Below are 23,736 nucleotides of genomic sequence, written 5' to 3'. Positions count from 1 at the left end.
GAGAAGTCGAGTCAAGTCCCAAAGACGAAGGGGCATGACGCCCGCCTCCCAGAGATTAATTCTGAGTTACGGCCGGCCGGCCGTTCTCCTTTGGAAAGCCAGGCACCGATCCCGGCTTTGTTTATTTCGGAACCAAGGAGCTCTGGCGGCTCGGGGGCTGGGGTGCTCATAGCCGGAGCGCCCCGAACGGGCTCCCACGTCCCCGTCCCCAGCCGCAGCAGCACAAAGGAGCCCTCAGTCCTGGTCGAGGGGAAAGCGCCAGTCCCGGACGCGAGAAGCAGACAACGTGGGCCACGACACTTTTCCTACCCTCAAGACATTTACAATCCACCTGGGAACCTTTACAGGCGTTAAAATTAGCTGGGTACAATGCTGCTCAGAGAGGCGAAGTGACTTGCTCAAGCTCACGTGGTTAATAATTTGTGGAACAAAGCTTAGGGTTCTTTCAGTAAATCAAAGAACCAAGTAATATTAGTAACAGAGGCTACGCAGAGGCAAATACTGGATTGAGGCAGATCAAATAATGGCATTGTTAAAGCCAGACAACCTCTAAGAAATCTGGCCAATGACTTTTTTTTTTTTAAAGATTTATTTATTTTTTTTGATGTGGACTGTTTTAAAAATCTTTATTGAGTCTGTTACAATACTGCTTCTGTTTTATGCTTTGGGTTTTTTTTGTTTTTTTTCTGGCTGCGAGGTCTATGGGATTCCCAGCTTCCCACTCCCTGCATTGGAAGACGAAGTCTTAACCACTGGACTGCCAAAGAAGCCCCTAGCCAACGACTTTTAAATTCTCATCATCACCAGTATTAACGGATGTAGTTCAGCATCCACCCTCTGGGCTGCCTTGCAGTGGGAAACCCCGCACGTTCTTAGCTGAGCTGCTCATGCTTCTGATAATACAGGCCTGTGCCCCCAGCGCCTTCCTAGACAACGGAACAGCAGCATCCTCACACTCTTAAAAGGAAAATGATGAAGTGTTTCAGGATGACCCTCTCTCAGAACAAGCACAGTTCCTACGTTATGAAAACCCACTGAGTCTGTCACCAGCTCGAGGACAGAGGAGTCTCCCAGACCCTCCCCGGAGGCACAGGTAAGAAAAAGGCAGTGAGGCTGTGCTGAAGACTAGAGAGAATAAAGGAGGGACATCCCCAGAAGTGAGTGACACTCAGACACCCAGGCACCCCCAGGACACCAGCGGGGGGTCTTCCCTCCGACGCCGAGGAAAGTGCTTGAAACTGTTTACCTTCAAACTCCTAGCTGCTACCAAGCCCAGCACCCGAGTCTCTGCAGCACCCTCTGGGGAACCAACTTCCTACTTTAAATTGTGAGTAGGTACCGTACGGCCTTAAAGCGTCTTCCTTCCAGAAAGAAGGGGACAGTTCCATTCCTGCCCTTCTCATGAATTCTCCTTGTTCTTTTTGGCTTTGGGTGGGGTGGGCAGGGACCCCACAACCTTTATATTCCAAGACCTGAAGGGTGATCTTGGTAAGAACGCGTGGTGAGGGCCCAGCAGATGTCACCACAGGAATAAAGATGAATTCTGGAAAACACCAGGTGAGCCCCTGACCACTGACCGCCACACGGCTCCCCTGCTGTTACCTTCTTTTGGCTTCTTCATACTGGAGGCTCAGCCTGACCTTTTCAGCTAAATTTGATCTACTTCTCACTCCGATCTAGTTTAAAAAAAAAACAAAAGGGAAAAAGTCAATTAACTCTGCTAATGAATGAAGTAAAACTGCTTTTGTTTCTAGGAAGTTACGAGTAATTGAAACGCTAAAGAAGATAGCATCGAAATTGGGAACACCAGTTTGCAAAGGCACTTACTTTCGCGTCTCAGTGGGGACAAAACATTTCTTTTTAATTCAAGCTTGTTGAATTTTTTTCAAAGACTTTAACATCCTTTTCTCTACACATTAAAATCAGGTTTAAAAAAAAATCAGGTAAATGCTTCTGGTGTCTAAGAGTTTATGAAGGGCGTACAGGTCAATAAAATTTATGAACTGGAACTAATTTCCTTGTCTCTGTGAGCCAAAATTTCCATCATTTAACTTCCAACTGCATAAACACAAACAAATTACTTCGAAAATTAATTTTTCAAACAGGTAAGCCCTACTGTTGATCTCTACCTGCTCTACTTTCATAGCACAGAATTCAAAGAACACAAAAATAACTGGGAACTTATTGAAAAATAAATATCTGCTAATGGTGTCCCAAAAGGTGGACTGTAAACTGGTAATAATATTCAAACCACATTAAATATTTTCAAGTGCCAGGTATAAACCACCAATCAAACATTTTAATATAATCAACTTCAGATGTGTAAAGCAAGTTCTTTGGTTTCATTTTTAAAGGCCATATATTTATGTTTTTCATTAGCCTTAATGTGTATTTGGAAGAACTTTAATTTCCAAGGCACTGAACTTAAGAGGAAAAAAATTCTCACGTGTCTCTCGTCTTTCAATAGAGTCTCTGAATAAATACAGTATGAGAAAGTTTGAACCAAGCTATTCATCTGGACGGATTCTGATATGCTTGGCACCTAGGCAGAAAAGATAAGGCTAAGATTTGTAAATCCAGTCTTATGAGTAGGAAATGCTGCATGCACCCCCTTGCTGGCCCCCGTCCCATCTGCCAGCGATGCTGTAATCAGGGCCCATCCGGGCAGGGCCCAGGCCAGCCCTTCCACACGGATGACTTACGTCCCCAGAGATGCTGGTTTGTGAGCCCGCGTCCAGCGTCTGTCTGGAGAGGGAGAGATGCGAGTTCTCAGGGCTGGATCTCAGGTCTGGCTCAGACGTGCCGATGCTCTGGTCCATGTGAAACCGCCCTTGCAGCTTCGCGAGGCTCTGTTCAGGAAACACGAAGCGCTTTGTGGAGCCGAGCGCTGGGAAGGGTGAGGCTTCCCCACCAGGGAAAAACTACGTCGGAAGAGCTAATCTCAGTGGAAACAACAATTCCTTTATCTTAGTGGAGAAGGAAATGGCAACGCACTCCAGAGTTCTTGCCTGGAGAATCCCAGGGACAGAGGAGCCTGGCGGGCTGCTGTCTCTGGGGTCGCAGAGTCGGACACGACTGAAGCGACTTAGCAGCAGTAGCGGGTGTCTACCTCTTTAAATGACTGAAAAAAATGAGGGTACAAGACAGCTTTTGCACATACATGCAGACTCTGAAAACAAGTGAGATCATATTAAAACAGGTTATCTTCTCTTTCACCCTGTGAATCATGGTATCTTTATATTTAATAGATGCATTTCTTATTTTAAAATTTTCTGAATTAATTTTTTATTGAAGTATAGTTGAATTATAATGTTGTGGTAATTACTGCTGGACCGCAAGGTGACTCCGTTATACATACAAACGCATTTCTCACTTTGAAAAATTTGTTAAAAAGAAGTCTATTTTAATGAGGGCTACCCATTTTATTTAGTACAAATTCTGGAGATATGGGATACCTGTAATGCAATCTCATTGTAGATAAAGCAGGCAAACTTCCTACTGAGAAGATGTCTACAGTTATGCCATTTGATATCTGGATAGGATCTAAGAGATTATTTAGCTCATGTAGATGTTAGAGATTAGCAAACAGACCCCAGAAGCTGCAGTCTATCAGTACCTGCAATGATGTTTGGTTTGGGGAAGTGCATAATTACAATTGAACATGACTGCTGTCAGCATCCAGGTTTAATATAGTGAGTTTATTTTAGAGGGAAGATGTGAACCAGTGATAGCATTAAAAATGAAAAGTCTAAACTTCTACCACCCCCCACCCCTTTACAAACACTAACAAAAGCGTAAGAAGCCGATAATAATCGGCTGTAAGAAGAGCCAGGATTTATTCCTGATATAAAATCCTCATGATAGGAAATTAGAACTATCAGAGATCTGAAACTTGTTTTTTACCTAACCTCTATTTTCTTTCAAAGGCATTTTTATACAAAATGTATATATTTTTATATAAAATGTATGAGGGATAAAAACGCAAAATGGTCACATGGAATAATACATTACAAAAAAGAACAAAGAAACCTTTTAAAGACTTTGGACAAGTCTCTTCTACTTTTTTATGTGAACAGTGAAAATATGTATACTTTTTCAAACCTATCTGGGATGACCACAAATTCAATTAATTTAGTAGGTCATGTGGAGAAGGAAATGGCAGCCCACTCCAGTATTCTTGCCTGGAGAATCCCAGGGACGGAGGAGCCTGGTGGGCTGCTGTCTATGCTGTCTATGGACTGAAGCGACTTAGCAGCAGCAGCAGCAGCAGTGGGTCATGACTAGTATGTTTTAAAATGAAATAGAGGAGACTAGGAAATAAAATCAAAGTATATTACTAGTATCAAAAGCAAGCATATTTCTGTGAAATTTGGTGTGTGTGTGTGTATCTACAGGTAAAGATATTTGTGTTACTGTGTTTTGATGAAAAATATATTTCTTACTGTGGGTCGTATCCAAAGAGGTTTGAAAGTCACAGAAGATATCTAAAGCCCTTTTCAGCTCTGTTGTTGATTTCTGTATCTATCACTTATTTTACATATTTTAGTGATTTAAAAGTTATCTAATTTTTAAACTTAATCTGGCCTATGTATAAATTCAAAGTTTACTGGAAGAATCAAAGAGGACCTAAAATTGGTAAATTATGAGGGTCCAACGTAAATCTGTACAAGAACCATTAACTTTTTTCAGGAATGACTGATTTAATCAGCAGGATCATTGTAGAACAACAACAAAGAGCGTATCCAAGTAAAGTTCTGTATGCATTACGTGTATGTTAGAACCATATATTCTAAACAAGACCGCCTGAGTTTGAACCTGGGTCCTGCTACTTATCAGCTGTGTGACTTTCAGTAAGTAACTTAACTTCTCTGTACTGTGGTTTTCGTATCTGTAAGTTGAGGATAATAACAGAGCCTATCTTTAGGGCTGCTGTGAGAATTAAATGCAGTATTTCTATGCAAAGCAGGCAGAAGACCGTCTGGCACGAAGTCAGTATTTTAAGTATCTGCTATTATTACTGTTGTCTTTTATATTTAATTGCTTCTTGAAAGATATTTTAAAAATCCCTCAATGCAAAATTATATGGGTTCAAGAATATTCATGTGTATTCAACCAGAGTTTTGGAAACTGACATTAAGTAGCTGAATATTTTATTCAAATGTAGAGGCTCTGTTCACCATGGGCTGTAATGTTTTTTGAAAGACACAGACTAAATCATCATCCAGCTAGGTGAAGAATTCCAAATTTCTGAACTATTACAAAGAATTCTCAGTGCTTGTGATAATTATGGGATAGAAGGAGGGGAGGAGGAGGAAGAGATACCTCTTAAAAAAAAACTTGACTGTATGTGCTATATGTAGGTGCAGAACACTGATCGCGCAATGGTTGTTGTATCTACACATGGGCTCGGCCAGTGGAGCTCAGGTCTGTAGGGTGAGACGTGTACAGGTGTAACCAGGGGATCTAGGGCCATCATCCTGTCTCCCAGGTGACCCCACAGGTGCCCCCCCGCTGGGTCAGCATCTCTCCATGCCACCCCCAGCTAGCACTTCAAAATCTCCTGGGGTGGGGAGTAACTTTTCTAAGCTCCTCGCACCCCTCCCCCACTTCTCAAGGTGTATAATCTACTCACTGATGGCAGGTGACATGCCCTTTCTGTATCCTGGGCTAAGGATCACTGGTTTAGAAAACCCCGCCTATCAGGGCTCCACCTGAAGTTTGCAGTGAGTTGCAGGATGAACCAAGATGCTAATCTCCATACACGGGCTCCAGGATCCACCAGCCCCTGTCTCAAAGGTCACCCAAAGCCAGCCTTCAAATAAGCATATCAGAACCTTGGAACCATCTGTTCTCCTCCAAGGTAGCGGCTGGCTCAGTACCTCTAACAATCTCCAATGAGACCAAATTCCGTATGAATGGGGTGCAGGCGGGGGTGGGGGGGATGGGGTTGTGGTGGAAAGGGGCCATCCAGACTCTGATGGAGAACTTTCTGCTCAAGGACAATTTCTGAGGCCCAAGAAGGCAGTAGTTTGACTTGGGGGAAAAAAAATGTTCTATCACATACCTGCATCAGATCTTGTTTTTCTTTTTCTCCTGAGCTAATAGCCTTTCTGATAGATTTCAGTTCCGTTAGGATGGCTTTGGCTTCACTAAGTTCATAGCCACTCTGGCCTCCGGACATTTTTTTATCAATTCTGTTAAAAGACAGGGGGAAGAAACAATCAAAGAATGACAGAGGACAAGCTAAACAGACTGCAGGAATTGGGTGTGGGGATGTCTTGGTTAGCTGATGTTTACTACTGGACTCACACATAGCAGCTTCAGGGTGGTGGTCTTTCCTCCATTCTCTTCTGACCACTTCAAGCTGAGACCCCTGCCATCCCCGACCTCATAGCCAGCCCACTGCCATCAGCGTCAGGCTCAGGCTTCTTGTTTACAGTCTGGTTGGGTGGTCCCACTGCTGGCTGAACTCAAACCTCATCACACGCTGATCCTGGCCAAGGTTTGGGACCCGGGGTACTGATTTAGCAGGAAGACAGAAATGCCAGTAAACTGGGCGAGCCCAGGAACCTCGGGATTCATCACTGCCGTCTAATTTTATGCGCCGCGACGTCTCTGCAAAACCTAGCACAGGGCACAGTCTGGTGACCGTTAATAAAGGGTGGTGATTTTTGCTTATATTAGTGAGTATCCTATGTTTGGATTGTTTGGTTAGTTTCTTGTTTCTTTTTAAATATATGCAAAGTATTCTATTTTTATGACAGTTATGAGTCAAGATAACATTGCCTGTCTTGCTGAGTGAGTTCAAATCTAGGAATAAGACGCAAGGGCAGATGTGTTCATTTGTCCATTAATGTTGCATAAAGAGCTCCCCAGTGAGCTTGCTGACTAGGACTTGGTAAGCAGTACTTGCTTTCTGAACGTCCTACAGTTCACAGGGTCACCCTACGTCAGAGGATTTCAGGTAACTGAATTCTTTGGGGTCACAGGGCCCAACCAAATGACCTAATTCTTAAAAAAAAAAAAAAAAAAAAAAGGTTCAAGTTCTTCATCATCACCTATGTGGCTTGAGACTCATTAGGAAAGAACCTGGGCTTTACTTCAGAAACACACAGCCACCCCCCTGTCCCACCAGCCAACAGCGCTGTGACATACAGCATTCCCAGACACACAGCATGTCCTTGTCTGATTCCCAGACTCTCCGGAGGTACGGCACCTATTAAATCACAGAAGACTGTCTCTGAGCTAATTTGGTTTAAAACATTTACTAATTTGTATGTATTTCAATGTGAAGGGTATAGTCTGAAAAAAAAAATTAACTAACGTGATATTGTCTTATTCACTCTTCTCTAAAGTTTACTCAAATGACTGCAGTTTGTAGATAACTTATTTTTCCAAGTAGCACTTTAGAAAATATTTTATGGTGCTGAACAAGTAATTAAAAGTCTGCAAGAACCTAAGAAAATAAATCTCATCATAAATCAATTCTATAACACAGTCCATACAACCAGTGCCACTGGACGGGCCAAAGCGGACATACGCCTCTCTTGCTGGCGTCCATCTACACATAAGCTACAGTATCGCTGAGGGCCAAAGTGCAATGGGACCACAGTCTGAAATGAATAACGGAGAGAATAAGACTACATTGATTCATCTAGCATAAACGATGGCACCAAATAGAAAGAAAACCGGGGCTTAAATCGGTGCAAATTCCACAAAGTTATTCCGTTTTACTGTGAGTGCGAAGTTGCAAAATCCTACAGTGGGATTCTGCTTAAATTTATTCCCGAAATATATTTTCGGTCATAACCCCAAGTAAGATTCCCTTTAGTATCAGGAACGTGATTTCCTGAAAAATATGGTCTCTGGGTATAATCAATTATTCTTCAATCTTCTGGTAGTTACGGTGGTAAACATCTGAATGAAAACAGCTTTATTCTGTCTATAGTTAAGATGCACGAGAGGCGTCTAATGTTGGATGTGGTATCTCTCTGCTCTTGGTTCCTCAGATTAGAATCACTGCAAGAGAAAGCCTGAGTTTCTGCAACAAATGGCTATTGTTTTCTTGTGGAATGTTATTGACAGATTCTTAAACATGCCTTGGATTCCTATAAAAATTGCTTGCAAGCAAACTGCTTTGAAACAATACATCATTGTTACATCGATATAACAAAAACAGCAAGTTTGGCTAACCTTTAATCCTGGTGGTGACATGAGTTATAATTTCATGTGTCTTAAAAGTATGTAACGTGTGGCTAAATGCTTCCTGGTGTTCCTACCACAACGCCCTCCTGTATGTTGATGGACAACTGACTAAACAACACATTTAGGTGAAGCCGGGTCTGCTCAGTTTTGGGGGGTGCGCTGCAACCTCCACAGAGGTTCTCTGAACAGAGCTGGACCTGAGAACCACGTGGGGGGCCCTGGGATGGAGACCAGACACATGTGTTTTTTTTTAAGAGCTCCTCAGATTATTCTAATAGGCGGTCACGTTGGAGAACCATCAGGATGGGAGCATCTGAAAGAGTCTCATGGTCATGATTAAATGAGGTGAGTGTCAAAACCAAAGACTGAGCAGGAAAGCCAAGTGTCGGAGATGAAAGTCATGTGCCTGGTGATGGAGAGGAGCGATGGGGGTCCCGAAATACAGCTCCTCAACCAAACACACAGAACGATCTGCTCAGATGGCCTGGCCAGTGGACATGTAGCATCTTTAACAGGGTGACGCCTTGCTGCCTCAGATGCTGTGGAGGCAGATGGAGGAAGGGCGTAAGCCTGCCTGGAAAGGAACCCCTGGGGAAGCCCTGGTGAATCCTGCCTCACTGCCAGGGCCCCCGCGGGGCGGCGTGGGAGGAGAAGGGGGCCAGAAGGGCCGCTGGATGCCTTTCAAGGGACGATGGCTTCAGCCCTCCCCAAGGCTGTGGGCTGCGTGAACCGCCACCACATCCCGGCCTCGGAGACCCTGGGGTGGGCGCTGCGGGGGCTGGACGCCTGGGTGCGCCTGTTGGGGTCTGGCAGGAGAACGGCAGCTCCTGGGGGCTACGGACGGGGCAGAGAGCCCCAGTCCTCCGACCCGCCCTCCATCATCCGCGTTCTCGTCCGTCCTGGCTCAGCCTGGGGCCGGGATCCAGTGGCGTTCCGCGCAAAGCTGGAAGGGGCAGAGGGAACTCGGGAGCCCGGACACTCACTTGGCCGTCCACAGACACCCTGGACTGGCTCCCTGAGGGCGGGAGGCATCAGGTCCCCCTGGGGCTGCCAGAGGCGGACAGGCCCCCTGGGTCGGGCTCCACAGAGAACCTGGTCACCCCAGCTTGTCCTGGGCCCCATCTCCTGGCTCTGCTTTTATGTGAGGCTGGCCGGCGGGCCTGCGAGATGAAGCTGAGTGTCTTACTTCGGTTTCCGTGGGTCTTCCACCTATTAGGGAAAACTTCAGACCTTTTCAAAGCGTATAGTAGATTTTCCCAAGTGTCTTTTTACTGTTCTATGGTTGATTGTTTTCTTGTGTTTTTTTTTTTTTTGTGCCAAGCTCTGTGCGTCCTACTTGACTACTCTTTGAGAAAAGTCTTACGTCATCTGCACTTCTGCTTTCTTTGGATTGACTCAGGGGTCTTGGATCATTTGAGAGTTAATTTCGTTATTCTCATACTCACTGTTTCAGAGTGGCGAAGCCTTGTTCTTTATAAAGCAATTCCTGCTTCATCTGTGAGAGTTCTCGCTTCAGCTTTTTGACCTTTTGTGAGAAATCAATGTAAATATGAATGTTTGTAAATAATTAGCGACACAGTTTTAAAAGGTAACCTATTAGCAAACTATTAAACACATAAACACAGCCACTGGTTTAACGTTAACTCGTTTCTCCTGGATATAGATTCCATGGAAGGAGATTAAGTCAGTTCAGATTATCAGTGATGCGCATTATTACTCAAAGTTGCTCTCATCATCTCATGTAGCTGAGTTGCTCTGAGCTGGACATCATGACCGGCAGTGCCAGGCAGCACTTCTCTGACCACCCCACGAAGGCCATTACTCTGTTTTGTTCAGTTCACAGCATTTTCCAAGAGCTGAAATTGTCTGTGTACTGGTTTCCTGTCTGTCCCCCATGGAAGAGTAAGCAGCATCACATCGGCTGTACCCCCAAACTCGTAGATTGATACCAGGTGACAACCACGGGGACAATAAATTTGTTGTCAAACTGGTAACAATTATTTTTTCCCCATTATCTTTGGAAGTAAGAATACTAAAACCTGCCAGGTCAGAGATATGGTACAAGCCTGCTTCATTCACAAACTAAACGTCTTCTCACAGGTGTCAGAAACTTATTTCCATACAGTAAGTTGCAACCTAAAGTTTTAAGCATGTTCTGGTGTATAGTAATTCCATGTTTTGCACTTTTATTTCCTGTTTACTCTACTCATTCCACAAATATGTGTTCACCCTCCACAGTGTATCAGACCCTGGGTCTGAAAGTACGAATAAAACAGACCTGATCTTTGCCTTTATGGGTTTTACAGAACAACGAGGGGGCCTGACATTGAGCAAATAATCGTCCAATGAAATAAACCTTACCAATTGCCATAGGTGACTGAAAAGAATAACACAGGATATTTCAAGATACAGAATGGGGACAGAGGGGCTTCCCTGGCCAGAAGGTCCATAGGCCTCACTGATAGAAGGGTCCCTGCAGGGTGGAGCTTGCGGACACACCCTAAGCTGTGCGGGGCCAGGGCAACCTCAGCAGGCATCTGGGATTTACAGACGCGGCCACTGCTGGGTTACAGGGGTGCCGTGTGGGGCAGGAGGTGGGATGGGAAGAGGAGGCCCGATGACACAGCAACTGAAGCCACGCTGAGGATTTCTAAACCCCTCCTGAGAACAATGAGGATCCAGGCGGGCTTGCAGAGCAGGAGCGGCTTCATGGCTGCAGAAGGCCACTGTGTTGAGTACAATGGCCCAAAGGGGCCGTCCTGTCTGCAAGGTGGGTGGGCGCGCTACAGGAGACACTTCAGAGGTAGGACCCACAGCACGGGGTGATGGCCCCAGTGTGGACGGTGAGGGAGAAGATGTGCCAAAAAGTGAAAGGGGAAGTCGCTCAGTCGTCTCCGACTCTTTGAGACCCCATGACTACACAGTCCAAGGAATTCTCCAGGCCAGCTTACTGGAGAGGGTATCCTTTTCCTTCTCCAGGGGATCTTCCCGACCCAGGGATCGAAGCCAGCTCTCCCACATTGCAGGCGGATTCTTTACCAGCTGAGCCACCAGGGAAGCCCAAGACTACTGACGTGAGTAAGTAGCCTATCCCTTCTCCAGCAGATCTTCCCAACCCAGGAACTGTACCGGGGGCTCCTGCATTGCAGGTGGATTCTTTACCAGCTGAGCTACTCGTCAAAGGTCACTTCCAAAACCCTGGGTGCATGAAGGTGCTCTCATGGGGAGGGGGACCGGATTCGTGGGGGGAAGATCAAGGGTTTCTGGTAAGACAATTATTTTTCTTATACCCGCGGCACTTAACTGTCCAGACTAGAGATATAGAAAGGAGTCACTGACATAAGGATGTGGTTTTTACATGCATGAGCATAAGTGAGATCATCTAGAGAGAGAGTGTGCATAGAAGGGACGAAAGTTCAAGAAGAGAACAACTCGGGTGTCTGCAGCACTCAGAGGTCCATGAGCAGAGGAGATATAGGACATGATGAAGCAGAGGCAAGAGAAGCCAGGGAAACAGAGAGCACTGTGGACCAGAAGGGAAAAAAGTCAAGAGGGAGAAGAGCCACTCTGAGGACTCAGACGACAAGGATGAGGGCGGTATGACATTCACGAGTCTAGACCGTGAGGCCCAATATTTTGGATACAGGAGATGCGCCATAATTTACCTGCTGGGTTTACCAGAAGGCTTAACAGTTTGAGCCCTAATGCACTTATATTTTATTAGGGAAAAGGAAACAGAAATAATTGTGTTAGAAGAACATATATGTCTGTTATACTTCAATAAAAGTAAACTAAAACAATTGTGTTGCAGGCCCAATACCTAACTACACAGAGAGGTACAAACGATGCTTCTGGACCCCAAGGGGGAGAGGATTACCCTGGCCAGGGGAGGAGGGCTGGCCTGGGAGAGGAGGGTCTTGAAGGCGCTTCAACATTCACACAGAGCAACAGCTCACTCACACTGTCCAGTGAAGACTCTCCGGTTTTAGCATCAGACTCTGACCACATCAGGAGCCATCACTAATCTCAGTTCAGTCCACATGTGATTCTACTTCAGACAGCACTCTCAGTTTTTTTTTTTTTTACCAAAAAAGACCAGCATTTTTATTTAAAAACAATAATAGTAGCAGCAGCAGAAATCCAAAAAAATCAATAGTAACTCAAATAGCTGGGCTGAAACCTGTGTCTACCTTTGAAACATGATGCTATCTACTGAGCCCTCTTGGAACAACCGAATTAAAAGTGTCTCTCACAGACATAAAACTTGAAAATCATTTGGACTTTGATGACACACCCATCATTTCAAAAATGATCATTTAAGGATTTCCCTGGTGCTACAGTGGATGGGAATCTGCCAGTCAATGCAGGAGACACGGGTTCCACCCCTGGTCCCGGAAGATCCCATGTGTCATGGAGTGATTAAGTGTGTGCACCACATCTACCACGCTTGTGTGCTGCAACTATTGAAGCCTGTGTGCCTAGAGTCTGTGCTCCGCAATGAGAGGCCACTGCCAAGAAGAGTTGCCCCTGCTCACTGCAACTAGAGAAAGCCCACGCACAGCAATAAAGATCCAGATGAGCAAAAAAAAAAAAAAGTTTTTTTTTTTAATGATCATTTAAAATTTAAATAAACTTCTGACAACTCCGACTCTGCTCTGCTTAAGTGACGTGAGACTGTATTGTATGCTGGGTGACAAGGATAGAGGAGACTGGTGTACCTGTACTTTCCTTTCTCTTCCGTTATTTACTTTTCCTACACTTGGCTGAAAGCTACTGCTTTTATCCTGAGGCTTCTGAATGGATTACATCAGTGATTCTCAGCTGCCTAATATCAATGTGCATGTTATTTTGTTAAGGATGAAAACGTTTGGTTCTATTATAATGGTAAGTGAAAACAGGTATTATTTCCAACTCAATGTTAGTTGGGATTGTTTTTGGTTTTTAAAAGTTTGGTCTTAGGACTTCCCAGGTGGCCCAGTGGCTAAGACTCTTTGCTCCCAATGCAGGGGTCTCGGGTTCGATCCCTGGTCAGGAAACTAGATCCTACACGCAGCCAACTAAAGATCCTACATGCCAAAAGCGAAAAAAACTCCCACATGCTGCAGCTAAGACCTGGTGCAGCCAAATAAATAAATAAAAGAAATATTTAAAAATAAATAAGAAAAGTAAAATAGAATCCATTTCTATTTCTTATATAAAGTTGCAAATGGAACTCTGTTAGAATACAATTGTAGTTTTAAAAAAAGAGAGTTTGATTGTTAAGTGTCCAACACCTTTTCTTCTCAGAGAGCCATCTGACGTCTTTAGCTATCACTGTTTTCTACTCTCATGCTCCAACCCAGTTTCAATGCAGGACACAGAACATAAAAACAAATACCCTCAGGTCACAGCAAAGGGTTACGCCAGTGCTGACTGCCAAGTTCGGCACAATGTGGACTCAGTTCAGCTCAGTCGCTCAGTTCAGGGTCCGACTCTTTGCGACCCCATGAACCGCAGTACACCAGGCCTCCCTGTCCATCACCAACTTGCAGAGTTTACTCAAACTCATGTCCATTCAGTCAGCGATGCCATCCAACCATCTCATCCTCTGTCGTCCCCTTCTCCTCCTGCCTTCAATCTTTCCCAGCATCAGGGTCTTTTCAAATGAGTCAATTCTTCACATCAGGTGGCCAAAGGATTGGAGTTTCAGCTTCAGCATCAGTCCTTCCAACGAATATTCAGGACTGATTTCCTTTAGGATGGACTGGTTGGATCTTCTTGCAGTCCAAGGGACTCTCAAGAGTCTTCTCCAACACCACAGTTCAAAAGCATCAATTCTTTGGCGCTCAGCCCTCTTTATAGTCCGACTCTCACATCCATACATTACCACTGGCAAAACCATAGCCTTGATCAGACAGAACTTTTTTGGCAAAGTAATGTCTCTGCTTTTTAATATGCTGTCTAGGTTGGTCATAACTTTTCTTCCAAGGAGCAAGTGTCTTTTAATTTCACAGCTGGAGTCACCATCTGCAGTGATTTTGGAGACCAAAAAATAAAGTCTGACACTGTTTCCATTGTTTCCCCATCTATTTCCCATGAAGTGATGGGACCAGATACCACGATCTTAGTTTTCTGAATGTTGAGCTTTAAGCCAACTTTTTCATTCTCCTCTTTCACTTTCATCAAGAGGCTCTTTAGTTCTTCTTCGCTTTCTGCCATAAGGGTGGTGTCATCTGTATATCTGAGGCTATTGATATTTCTCCTGGCATTCTTGATTTCAGCTGTGCTTCATCCAGTCCAGCATTTCTCATGATGTACTCTGCATATAAGTTAAACAAGCAGGGTGACAATATACAGCCTTGATGTACTCCTTTTCCTATTTGGAACCAGTCTGTTGTTCCATGTCCACTTCTTTTTTTATTTTTTATTTTTTAAATTTATTTTTATTAGTTGGAGGCTAATTACTTTACAATATTGTAGTGGTTTTTGTCATACATTGACATGAATCAGCCATGAATTTACAAGTATTCCCCATCCCGATCCCCTCCTCCCACCTCCCTCTCCACCTGATTCTTCTGGGTCTTCCCAGTGCACCAGGCCCGAGCACTTGTCTCATGCATCCAACCTGGGCTGGTGATCTGTTTCACCCTAGATAATATACATGTTTCAATGCTGTTCTCTGGAAACATCCCACCCTCGCCTTCTCCCAGAGTCCAAAAGTCTGTTCTGTACATCTGTGCCTTTTTTTCTGTTTTGCATATAGGGTTATCGTTACCATCTTTCTAAATTCCGTATATATGCGTCAGTATACTGATTTGGTCTTTATCTTTCTGGCTTACTTCACTCTGTATAATGGGCTCCAGTTTCCCATGTCCACTTCTAACTGTTGCTTCCTGACCTGCATAGAGATTTCTCAAAAGGCAAGTCAGGTGGTCTGGTATTCCCATCTCTTTAATTTTCCATAGTTTGTTGTGATCCACACAGTCAAAGGCTTTGGCATAGTCAATATAGCAGAAATAGATGTTTTTCTGGAACTCTCTTGCTTTTTCAATGATCCAATGGATGTTGGCAATTCGATCTCTGGTTTCTCTGCCTTTTCTAAAAATGTGGACTAAAATAACTTGGACTCTCTAAAAAAACCGTGGACTCTACTTGGAGGCAAAGATGAGAGGTAACATTCCAGGCCCTGTGCTTTCAACCCTCACAACTGCTCTATTAGACAGATATAGTTTTAATGCTTATTTTACAAGTGAGGGATCTCAGCACTAAAGAGAATAAGTAATCCACTCAAGTTACTCTGCTACTAAGCAGCAGAGAGTGGTCTAGAACGCTGGAGAATGTTTGAAAACTACAATTATAAAGGTTTTAGCTATAAGTGGTATGATAATATATGTAAGATCAAAGACAATCTTTGTTGCTCAGTCACTAAGTCGTGTCTGATTCTTTGAGACCCCATGGACTGCAGCACGCCAGGCCTCCCTGTCCATTACTATATCCTGGAGTTTGCTCAAACCCATGTCCATTGGGTCAGTGATACCATCCAACCATTTCATCCTCTGTCGCCCCCTATTCCTCCTGCCGTCAATCTTTCCCAGTATCAGGGTCTTTTCCGATGAGTCTGCTCTTCGCATCAGGTGGCCAAAGGATTGGACCTTCAGCTTCAGCGTCAGTTCTTCCAATGAATATTCAGGATTGATTTCCTTTAGGGTTGACTAGTTTGATCTCCTTGAGGTTCAAGAGACTCTCAAGAGTCTTCTCCAACACCACAGTTCAAAAACATCAATTCTTCGGCGCTCAGCCTTCTTTGTGGTCCAACTCTTACATCCGTACATGACTACTGGTAAAACCATGCCTTTGACTACATGGACCTCTGTCACAAAGACAAACTAGACCCGTAGCAAAATGGCCTATATAAAACTAATAAATAAGCTAAGTATAAAGACATCACCCATGTTTAGTCAAGAGACAATCCTTACTGGTAGCAATTTACATTCTCAGAAGGCATCTTTCTTCTTGAAGCACAGAGTTATGGTTTTCGTAGGTTAGCTACATCACTGGCTACAGTGCCATTGTTTGGTTTGCACACAAGCTAACTCTGTTCACAGTGACAAACTAACCCCTACATTAAACCACTATTCTTTCAGAATCCATGGACATAACTACAAATAGGTGAGATTGTGGATGGCTCTTCCGAGTCCATCACCATTGCTAAAAATAACTCAAAGTGAATTAATATTAACAATGTGTGAGTAAATATATTCAAGAACAAAAGACTGCACACTGTTATCAATAGCAGTGCCGAGGAACCAGCTATGTATTTTTCATGGAGAGCAAATAATTTAACCAAAGGAGCATTTGCTTCCTTTTTGACATGATCCAATTAGAAGTTGGATCATACAGCACATTTTGTAGTGACATGCTGGACGTCTCAAATGTGAGACTTCCCCGGTGGTCCAGTGGTTAAGACTCTGCCTTCCAATGCAGGGGGTGCAGGTTGGATCGCTGGGTGAGGACCTGAGATGCCCCCCAGCCCAAACACCAAAACATAAAACAGAAACAATACTGTACCAAATTCAATAAAGACTAAAAATAATCTATATAAAAATATCTGAAAACATTAACTAAATTAATAAAAAAATTTCTCAAGTGCAACTGTATTTCTAAAGAAATTTCCACTTTTACACTTCCAACATTTTATTTCAGTTTGATAAAAAATCAGTAAAAGAAATCAAAATTCATCAAAATTTTCCTGCATCAAATTTTCACCAAATCCCACTTATTTGTAATTTTTGGTATGAACTTTGTAAAATATCAGTTGAATTGAAGGTTTAGTTTATGTCAGATACAAATGAAATAATAAATTTTGGTATAAGTTTTTTACATTCCTCATCTTAAAAAAAGATTTTCAAAAAATTGAACACTACCTCTAAAAATGATGAGTATATCATTAAGAGCTTAATTTATTCATTTCACCTTTTCAACAACTAGACGCCAGGAAGTACTGTCATCCCATTAGCCTGAGGAGGAAACTAAAGCCCAGTGATCACCAACACCTACGACCATAATATAAAATAACATAAAACAGATGTTTTAGACAGATGCTCCTATGTACCTGGTTCCCAAACACTTGACCCACTTGCTCTAATTCAATAAAAACAAATAAAGCACAGTTGCTAATATTGTTACGTTAAAATAATGTATATGTGGTATGAACCAGCACTTGGCTTTGTATGAAAAATTGTTATTAGAACCTAAAATGGAGATAGGTTCTCTAAGACACCAAAGCAAAATGAGGAGCTAGCTAATTCATGAGTTACTATTTTTATGAGTCCCCTGAACTGCAAAGAGATCAAACCAATCAATCCTAAAAGAAATCAATCATGAATACTCATTGGAAGGACTGATGCTAAAGCTGAAGCTCCAATACTTCGGCCACCTGAAGCCAAGAGCCGACTCACTGAAAAAGACCCTGATGCTGGGAAAGATTGAAGGCAGGAGGAGAAGAAGATGACAGAGGATGAGATAGTTGGATGGCATCACCAACTCGATGGACATGAGTGTGAACAAACTCTAGGAGATAGTGGAGGACAGAGAAGCCTGGTATGCTGCAGTCCATGGGGTTGCAAAGACTCAGACACGACTAAGTGAATGCACAACAATTTCTGTGGCATTACTTTGTGAAAGGGATGGGTACATGCAAGGACTTCTCCAGGACAGGCGAGCTAAGAAAAGCTAGGTTGTCAGAATCCACGAAACTTGGTTCAAGGTATCCAGGCCTTTCAGAACGCCTGGGGCATTCTCAAAGAGCTACCTGGCCAAAACATGCCCACGTGGCAGAGAGAGGGCACCACCTGGCCTGCCACGGTCAAACCATGACATGGCTAAAAGCATCAGAAGAGAAGGAGACCACGAGGGCCCATGGGCTGTGGAAGCATTCCTGTTCAAAGGCATTTTCACGGACAGGAACTAATGGAAGACAGGCTCTCATCTTTCACTCCGGTCACTCGTGAACGCCTCCTCCCTCTTGAGGAGGAGGGCACTCCTCCCCGACTCACTCTGTGGTCCCACAGCGATGGCACGCGTGTGAACACAGGCTCCTAAGCGCACGTTAGACCCGCTGCGAAATAAGCTTTATCAGAGGGGTTCTGCGGCATCAGGCGATGGGTCTGGGGGACGTGACTCCGGGGGGCCTTCTGGGATCTCCCCCAGTTCTATAGGGCTCCGTTTCCTTCCGATGGCTATTGGTGTGAGGCAACCTGTAGGCTTTCGTTTCTTCTTTCTTGAATGATTTTATTTATTTTTTCCGGCCGTGCTGGGCTTTTGCTGTGCAGACGTTTCTCCAGTGGCGGTGAGCAGGGGCCGCTCTCTAGTCGTGGCGAGGGCGTCTCCTTGCAGCGGCTTCTCTCGCTGTGGGGTGCGGGCTGCAGGGCGCGCGGGCGCCGCGCTACAGGTTCCACAGCCGCGGCACAGAGGCGCGGCTGCCCCGAGGCATTATGGGCTTTTCCCAGGACAGGGATCGAACCCACGTATCCTGCGTTGGCCGATGGACTCTCTACCACTGATCCACGAGGGAAGCCCTGCTTTTGTTTTAAAAAACCCCTCTCTTAGTTAGAATCTTTCCTAAAACGGGATTTAAGGCGACGGATTATGATAGTGTGTTGAGGTATTCCATATACAATATGAGGTACTATATTTATGTCTTACAAAGAAAAGAACTGTGAAGGATGGTTAAAATTTCAAGGGGGAAGCAATAATACGTAGTGACGTCTGAGATGGGCACAGCTCCAGGGAGTACTGAAGTTTAGCAAGGGTAAGTTTTGACAACATACCTTCACCCGTCGTCCCACCCCAGCCTTTTTTAAGATAACATAGCTGCCTGAGATTACAGAAATGTATAGACATGATACAGAGACGCAGCAATGAGGTGTCCCACAAACCGCCTGCGAGCTCCTCAAGGAACAGACAGAGAAATGAAGGCAGGTGGACAGGGCAAAGGGCTGTTTGTGGCAGAAAAGAAAACTTCCAACAGTGACTTCATAAATTACACCCAGAAGTCTAGACCAAAGAGAGGTTTGCTTCCGGAAAGTATAGACAGACTTTCTTCACACGTTTTCTGAGAACAAATAGAAAAGTTGCGAGGTTAAACAAACAAACATCTATTTGGAGGTACTGGAGAATTACCAGGACAGCAAGAACTTCTGTTAAAGAGCCAAATGATAAGAGAGGCCCATAGGCAAGATCCAAACTTGGCATCGGTTTTCCTTTTGAGGCATCTGCCTGCGTGATCAAGAAAGTGAAAAGCTAGGAGAATGCAGTGACCGGGAGCCTGACACGCAGAGAAGCACTGGCTGTTTCTCAGAGCCGAGGGCTCCAGGGAGAGAGGAGTCCAGCCTCAATCAGCTTGCTTCCTCAGGAAAAAGCCCAGGAGTTCAACTGGGATTCCGAAGAGCTTTGACCTGAGAGAAAGGGTGCTCTGGAAATAGACCCACTCTGAGGAAAATGAATGAAGCCCAAGGACTTCCCTGTGGGTTTGATTCCCAGTCAGGGCACAAATTCCCCTTATGCCATGGGTGTGGTGAAAAAGTAAAAAGAAGAAGAAGAAGAATGGAGCCCAGAATTCAGAAAACTCAAACCCTGACTGAATTGAAGTTATCTGCCCCTGAACTAACTTCCTCTAAGAAGCAAAAGTAAATCCTCTTTGAAGGCTAACAAGATCATCCCAAACCTTAAATTATCCTTATTCTCCTTCATACATAATATATGGCTCTTAATTAAAAGCAAGCAGCCATGAGAGGTCAAATACTGACCAAAAATCAAGAGAAAAAAAAACCAGACCAGAACAAAGAATTCAACACATGAAAAGTTTTAGATATTATACTAATCAAGACATGGAATTTTTAAAATAACTGTGATTATTTTGTTCAAAAAATTATTACATCGATGTGGAGAATTTGAGCAATAATTAAAAACAAAAAATAAACAGAAATTTTAGAATTGAAAACGTGTGGTGGAATTAAGCTGAATAAAGGATAAGAAAATCCAAAGCTGTTTAAAAACTAAGCAGAACACTCTGATGAACAATCATAAAGAAATAAGGAGATATTTTGAACTGATTGACTAACAAGGCCCGAAACTGGATGAGTAGCTGCTCTAGTATATTTTAACATGGCAATTCCACTCCTGGTTGCATAACCAACAAAAACGCATACATCTGTGTACCCAAAGGCATGTGTAACAGACGCACACATTAAGATGCAAGTTTTTAATTACTAGCAATTTGTATAAACTCTAATGTACATCAATAGTAGAAGAAATGAAGAATTCATGGTATCTACACAAAGGTGGGATGGTTTACACGCAATAAAAGAGTATATGGATGAATCTCAAAATGTTGAACAAGGGTCCAGTGGTTGAGACTCTGAGTTCCCAATGCAGGGAGCACCGGGTTTAACCCCTGGTCAGGGAACTGGATCCCACATTCTGCAACTAAGAGCCCACGCGTGCTTCAGCTAAGACCCAACACAGATTGCAAAATAAATTAAAATAATAATAATAAATTTTTAAAAAATACAGAAGAAATGTTGAACAAAAGAAGCCATCAGTAATCCATGTGGTAGCATTCCAGTTTCACAAAGTTCAAAGCAGGCAGAAAATTGATTTATAGCATTGTCAATAAAGGTCACCCAGTGTCACCTGTAGGGAGAAGGACAAGGGTGACCAGGGAATGCCATGGGGGCTTCTGGGGTCACGGCAATAATCTCTTTCATGACCTATGCAAGGGTTGCACGAGTTTATTTACTTGGTGAGCAGTCTTTAAGACTCCAAAAAGCAAGGATAAACAAGCTATGACCTTAACAGCCGTGTGGTCAGAAAGATTTAGGGTAAAGATCAGCAAACAACCCATAAGGAAGTGTGAGGCACCAGTAAAGTTTGACCTAGAAAAAGAAGTGACTTGGTAATGTGAACTGTGAACACCTTGATAGATTGGGCCGTCTGCTGAAAAAGCAACTAAGCTCCACTTTGGACATGTACCTTCAGCACAAAAAGGAAAACTGAAGTTTTTTAGACTTTTGATTTAAACCATTTAAACTTTTAAACCATATTTTGATTCTACATACTAAGCGCAAACAATAAAACTACCCAGAAATGGAACACACTCTGTCACATTAATAAGAACAATCTCATGAACATGTTTTAACAAAAGCAAAAAGACCATCCATCAAGGATAAGTGGAATGGTTCCTTCACTGAATTGAGATGGCAGATGACCACAGAGGCCCCTTCTAGACTCTATGCGTATGTTCAGCATATTAATAGAACCACAGTTAAAAAAAAAAAAAAAAAAATCTTACCCTTAATCGTGTAGTGGAGATCTCAGCTTTTAAGATATCAGGGTCATATTTAGTACTGGATGAAGAGCCTGAGAATACTTTCAAAGGGAGAAGAGAGGGGAAAAAAAAAAAGTGACTTGTACAAGTTGCATAACTAGCTGTCAACTTAGAAATTACAAACGCTAAAAACGACAAGATTTACATGCTTCTGGGATACTTACTTAACTTTTTAACTCCTTTATTGTCATTCATCAGACACCTAGATATAAAAAGTCATCTTCAAACCTTCATCATTTTTTTCAATAAAAAAGGAACGTTATCAACACCCCAGTGCCTCAGTTTCCTGTGGATTTTACATCTATGGATAAAATCTTAGAGGAGCTTATTGCAGATACAGCTTAACTGAGCTTTGTGTTACCCAGAAACTTGTCACTTCAGTGGGACGTCTGAGCCCATCACAGCCGCTGCTTTAAAAAAGGCGTCTCTGAGATGAGAGGTTGGTTGGTCAGCGGAAACTTGGTCTGTGCTAACCGCTCTAGTTTCAGTTTAGCCTCACTAAAAACAACGTGCAAGAGCGGCACAAGGGCCAGATTACTTGCCCTGATCTGAAAAGGTAAACGTCAATCCCTCAGCGAGGAGACCTTTATCTGAAGCCAGGCTGAGGGGCTCCTCCTGCCCAAGGAGGCACAGGACCCAGAGCGCCGTCCCACAGACCCCCGGTGGCCTCCCATCACCTGCAGGTCGGTCCCCGCTTCTCAGGTCTGAGCAGCCACGCTGTACTTACAGCTGGTGCGAGAGCTGGACTTCTCCTTGTAGGCGTCATTCAAGCGGACGTATTCGTCCAGGGCCAGGGCCAGCCGCTGCTCCTTCACGTGGTACAGTTCCCGCTGCGTCCGCAGTGCGTCCTGGGCCACCGACAGATAGTCCTTGAGCATCTTCTCCTGCTCCCCCCGCCATTGCTTCCTCGGATCTTCGATCTGTGTGGTTTCTGAAAATAAATCAGGTGGGTTATTTTCCAGAATTTAATGACGGGGTTTTTTTTTTGGGGGGGGGGTGGATTATTTACGCTTTAAAAAAGAGGTAGCTGGGACTTCCCTGGTGGTCTCTGCTCTAAGCAGTGGCTAAGACTGCGCGCGCTCAATACAGAGGGCCTGGGTTCAACCCCTGGTCAGGAAACTAGATCCCACATGCTGCAACTGAGAGGCACAGCCAAAAAAAAAAAAAAAAAAGAGTAGCCTTCTTTAATTTTTATCTCCTTCAAGTAGTTTATTAATATTATGAAGTGACGTCTCCAGAAACGTGATAGAGTTTTTGCTTTATTTTACCCAGTCCATCCCCACTCTGACCACTTTCTGTCTTTGTCATCAATTTATTCTCACTGCAAATATATCATATGCAGTGTCAAAGTAAGCACAGCGACATGGCTGGGATTGGGTCATCCCTTCCCAGAACCCTCTGGCTCCCCAATACCTTCAGAATAGAAGCCATGCTACTTATGGCCCTGTGTAATCTGAAGCCAATATGGTCCCTACACTTCTGTGCACTTAACTCAGGACTCTTGCCAGGCTGCCCTTTACATCTACATCCCTCAGGGTGTGGGATGCAGGCCAGCACCGGTCCATAAGCTCTGTGATGTGTCTGTGACAGTAAGTACAGGCATGAAGAGTAAACACTTTGAAATCTTACAGCAATTTCATACAGTTACTGTGTACCTGTTGACTCTAATACTGGGGCTTGCATTTTTAATTTTTTCGACTTTTCTAATTCATGGTGATTGTTCTTTTATAAAAATACCATTCAGTTCACAGCAGATCAGAAATTTTAAAACAAGCGAAAAGACCAAACCCCAGTGCCCAGCTTCAGGAGAACAGTCCAAGGTACTGTTCTTGGTCCTGCACTTCTGCACATGGGCATCACCTGGAGGGCTCTAAAAGAAATCCCAGACCAATCGGAGCTTCTGCAGGTGGAACCCAGACAATCGCAGGTTTATAAGCTCTTTTGGTGATTCCCATGAGCGGCTACAGCTGACAGCCTGTGCTCTGTGACAGCTCACGCACTGCATCCTGTGTGCAATTATGAAATTATTTGAAATATCCCATCTTAAAGTTGCTGAAACCTGCCTCCTGCACCCCTCCCAGAGGAAACCACAATAAAGGCCCAGGTCGTAGACAGAGGTCAGCCAGTAAGAGCCCAAACATCTCCATTTCAAATATTCCTTATAA

General features: G+C 43.9%; 1 protein-coding gene across 3 annotated transcripts in view; it reads right to left on the bottom strand.

Annotated features, from left to right (window-relative positions):
* The window catches only part of WWC2 (WW and C2 domain containing 2), a 143,943-nt gene that overhangs the window by 39,966 nt on the left and 80,241 nt on the right, over window positions 1-23,736 (bottom strand). The window contains exons 1-8 of one of the 3 annotated variants that reach the window (XM_061134869.1): window positions 22,299-22,423; window positions 21,736-21,773; window positions 21,536-21,612; window positions 9,651-9,730; window positions 6,065-6,194; window positions 2,703-2,849; window positions 2,447-2,542; window positions 1,603-1,676 (exon numbers count right to left, since the gene is read on the bottom strand). In XM_061134869.1, the coding sequence (XP_060990852.1) occupies window positions 1,603-1,676; window positions 2,447-2,542; window positions 2,703-2,849; window positions 6,065-6,194; window positions 9,651-9,730; window positions 21,536-21,612; window positions 21,736-21,766 (635 nt within the window). In that variant the 5' untranslated portion in view covers window positions 21,767-21,773; window positions 22,299-22,423. Of the gene's footprint in view, window positions 1-1,602; window positions 1,677-2,446; window positions 2,543-2,702; window positions 2,850-6,064; window positions 6,195-9,650; window positions 9,731-21,535; window positions 21,613-21,735; window positions 21,774-22,298; window positions 22,503-23,736 lie in introns of those variants that run through there. The other 2 variants (XM_061134867.1, XM_061134868.1) reach the window with 2 other exon arrangements.

The sequence above is a fragment of the Dama dama genome, chromosome 32, assembly GCF_033118175.1.
Source record: "Dama dama isolate Ldn47 chromosome 32, ASM3311817v1, whole genome shotgun sequence".
Lineage (NCBI taxonomy): Eukaryota > Metazoa > Chordata > Mammalia > Artiodactyla > Cervidae > Dama > Dama dama.
Note: the sequence above shows the minus strand (reverse complement) of the source record. Positions and strands in the feature narration are given on the sequence as shown.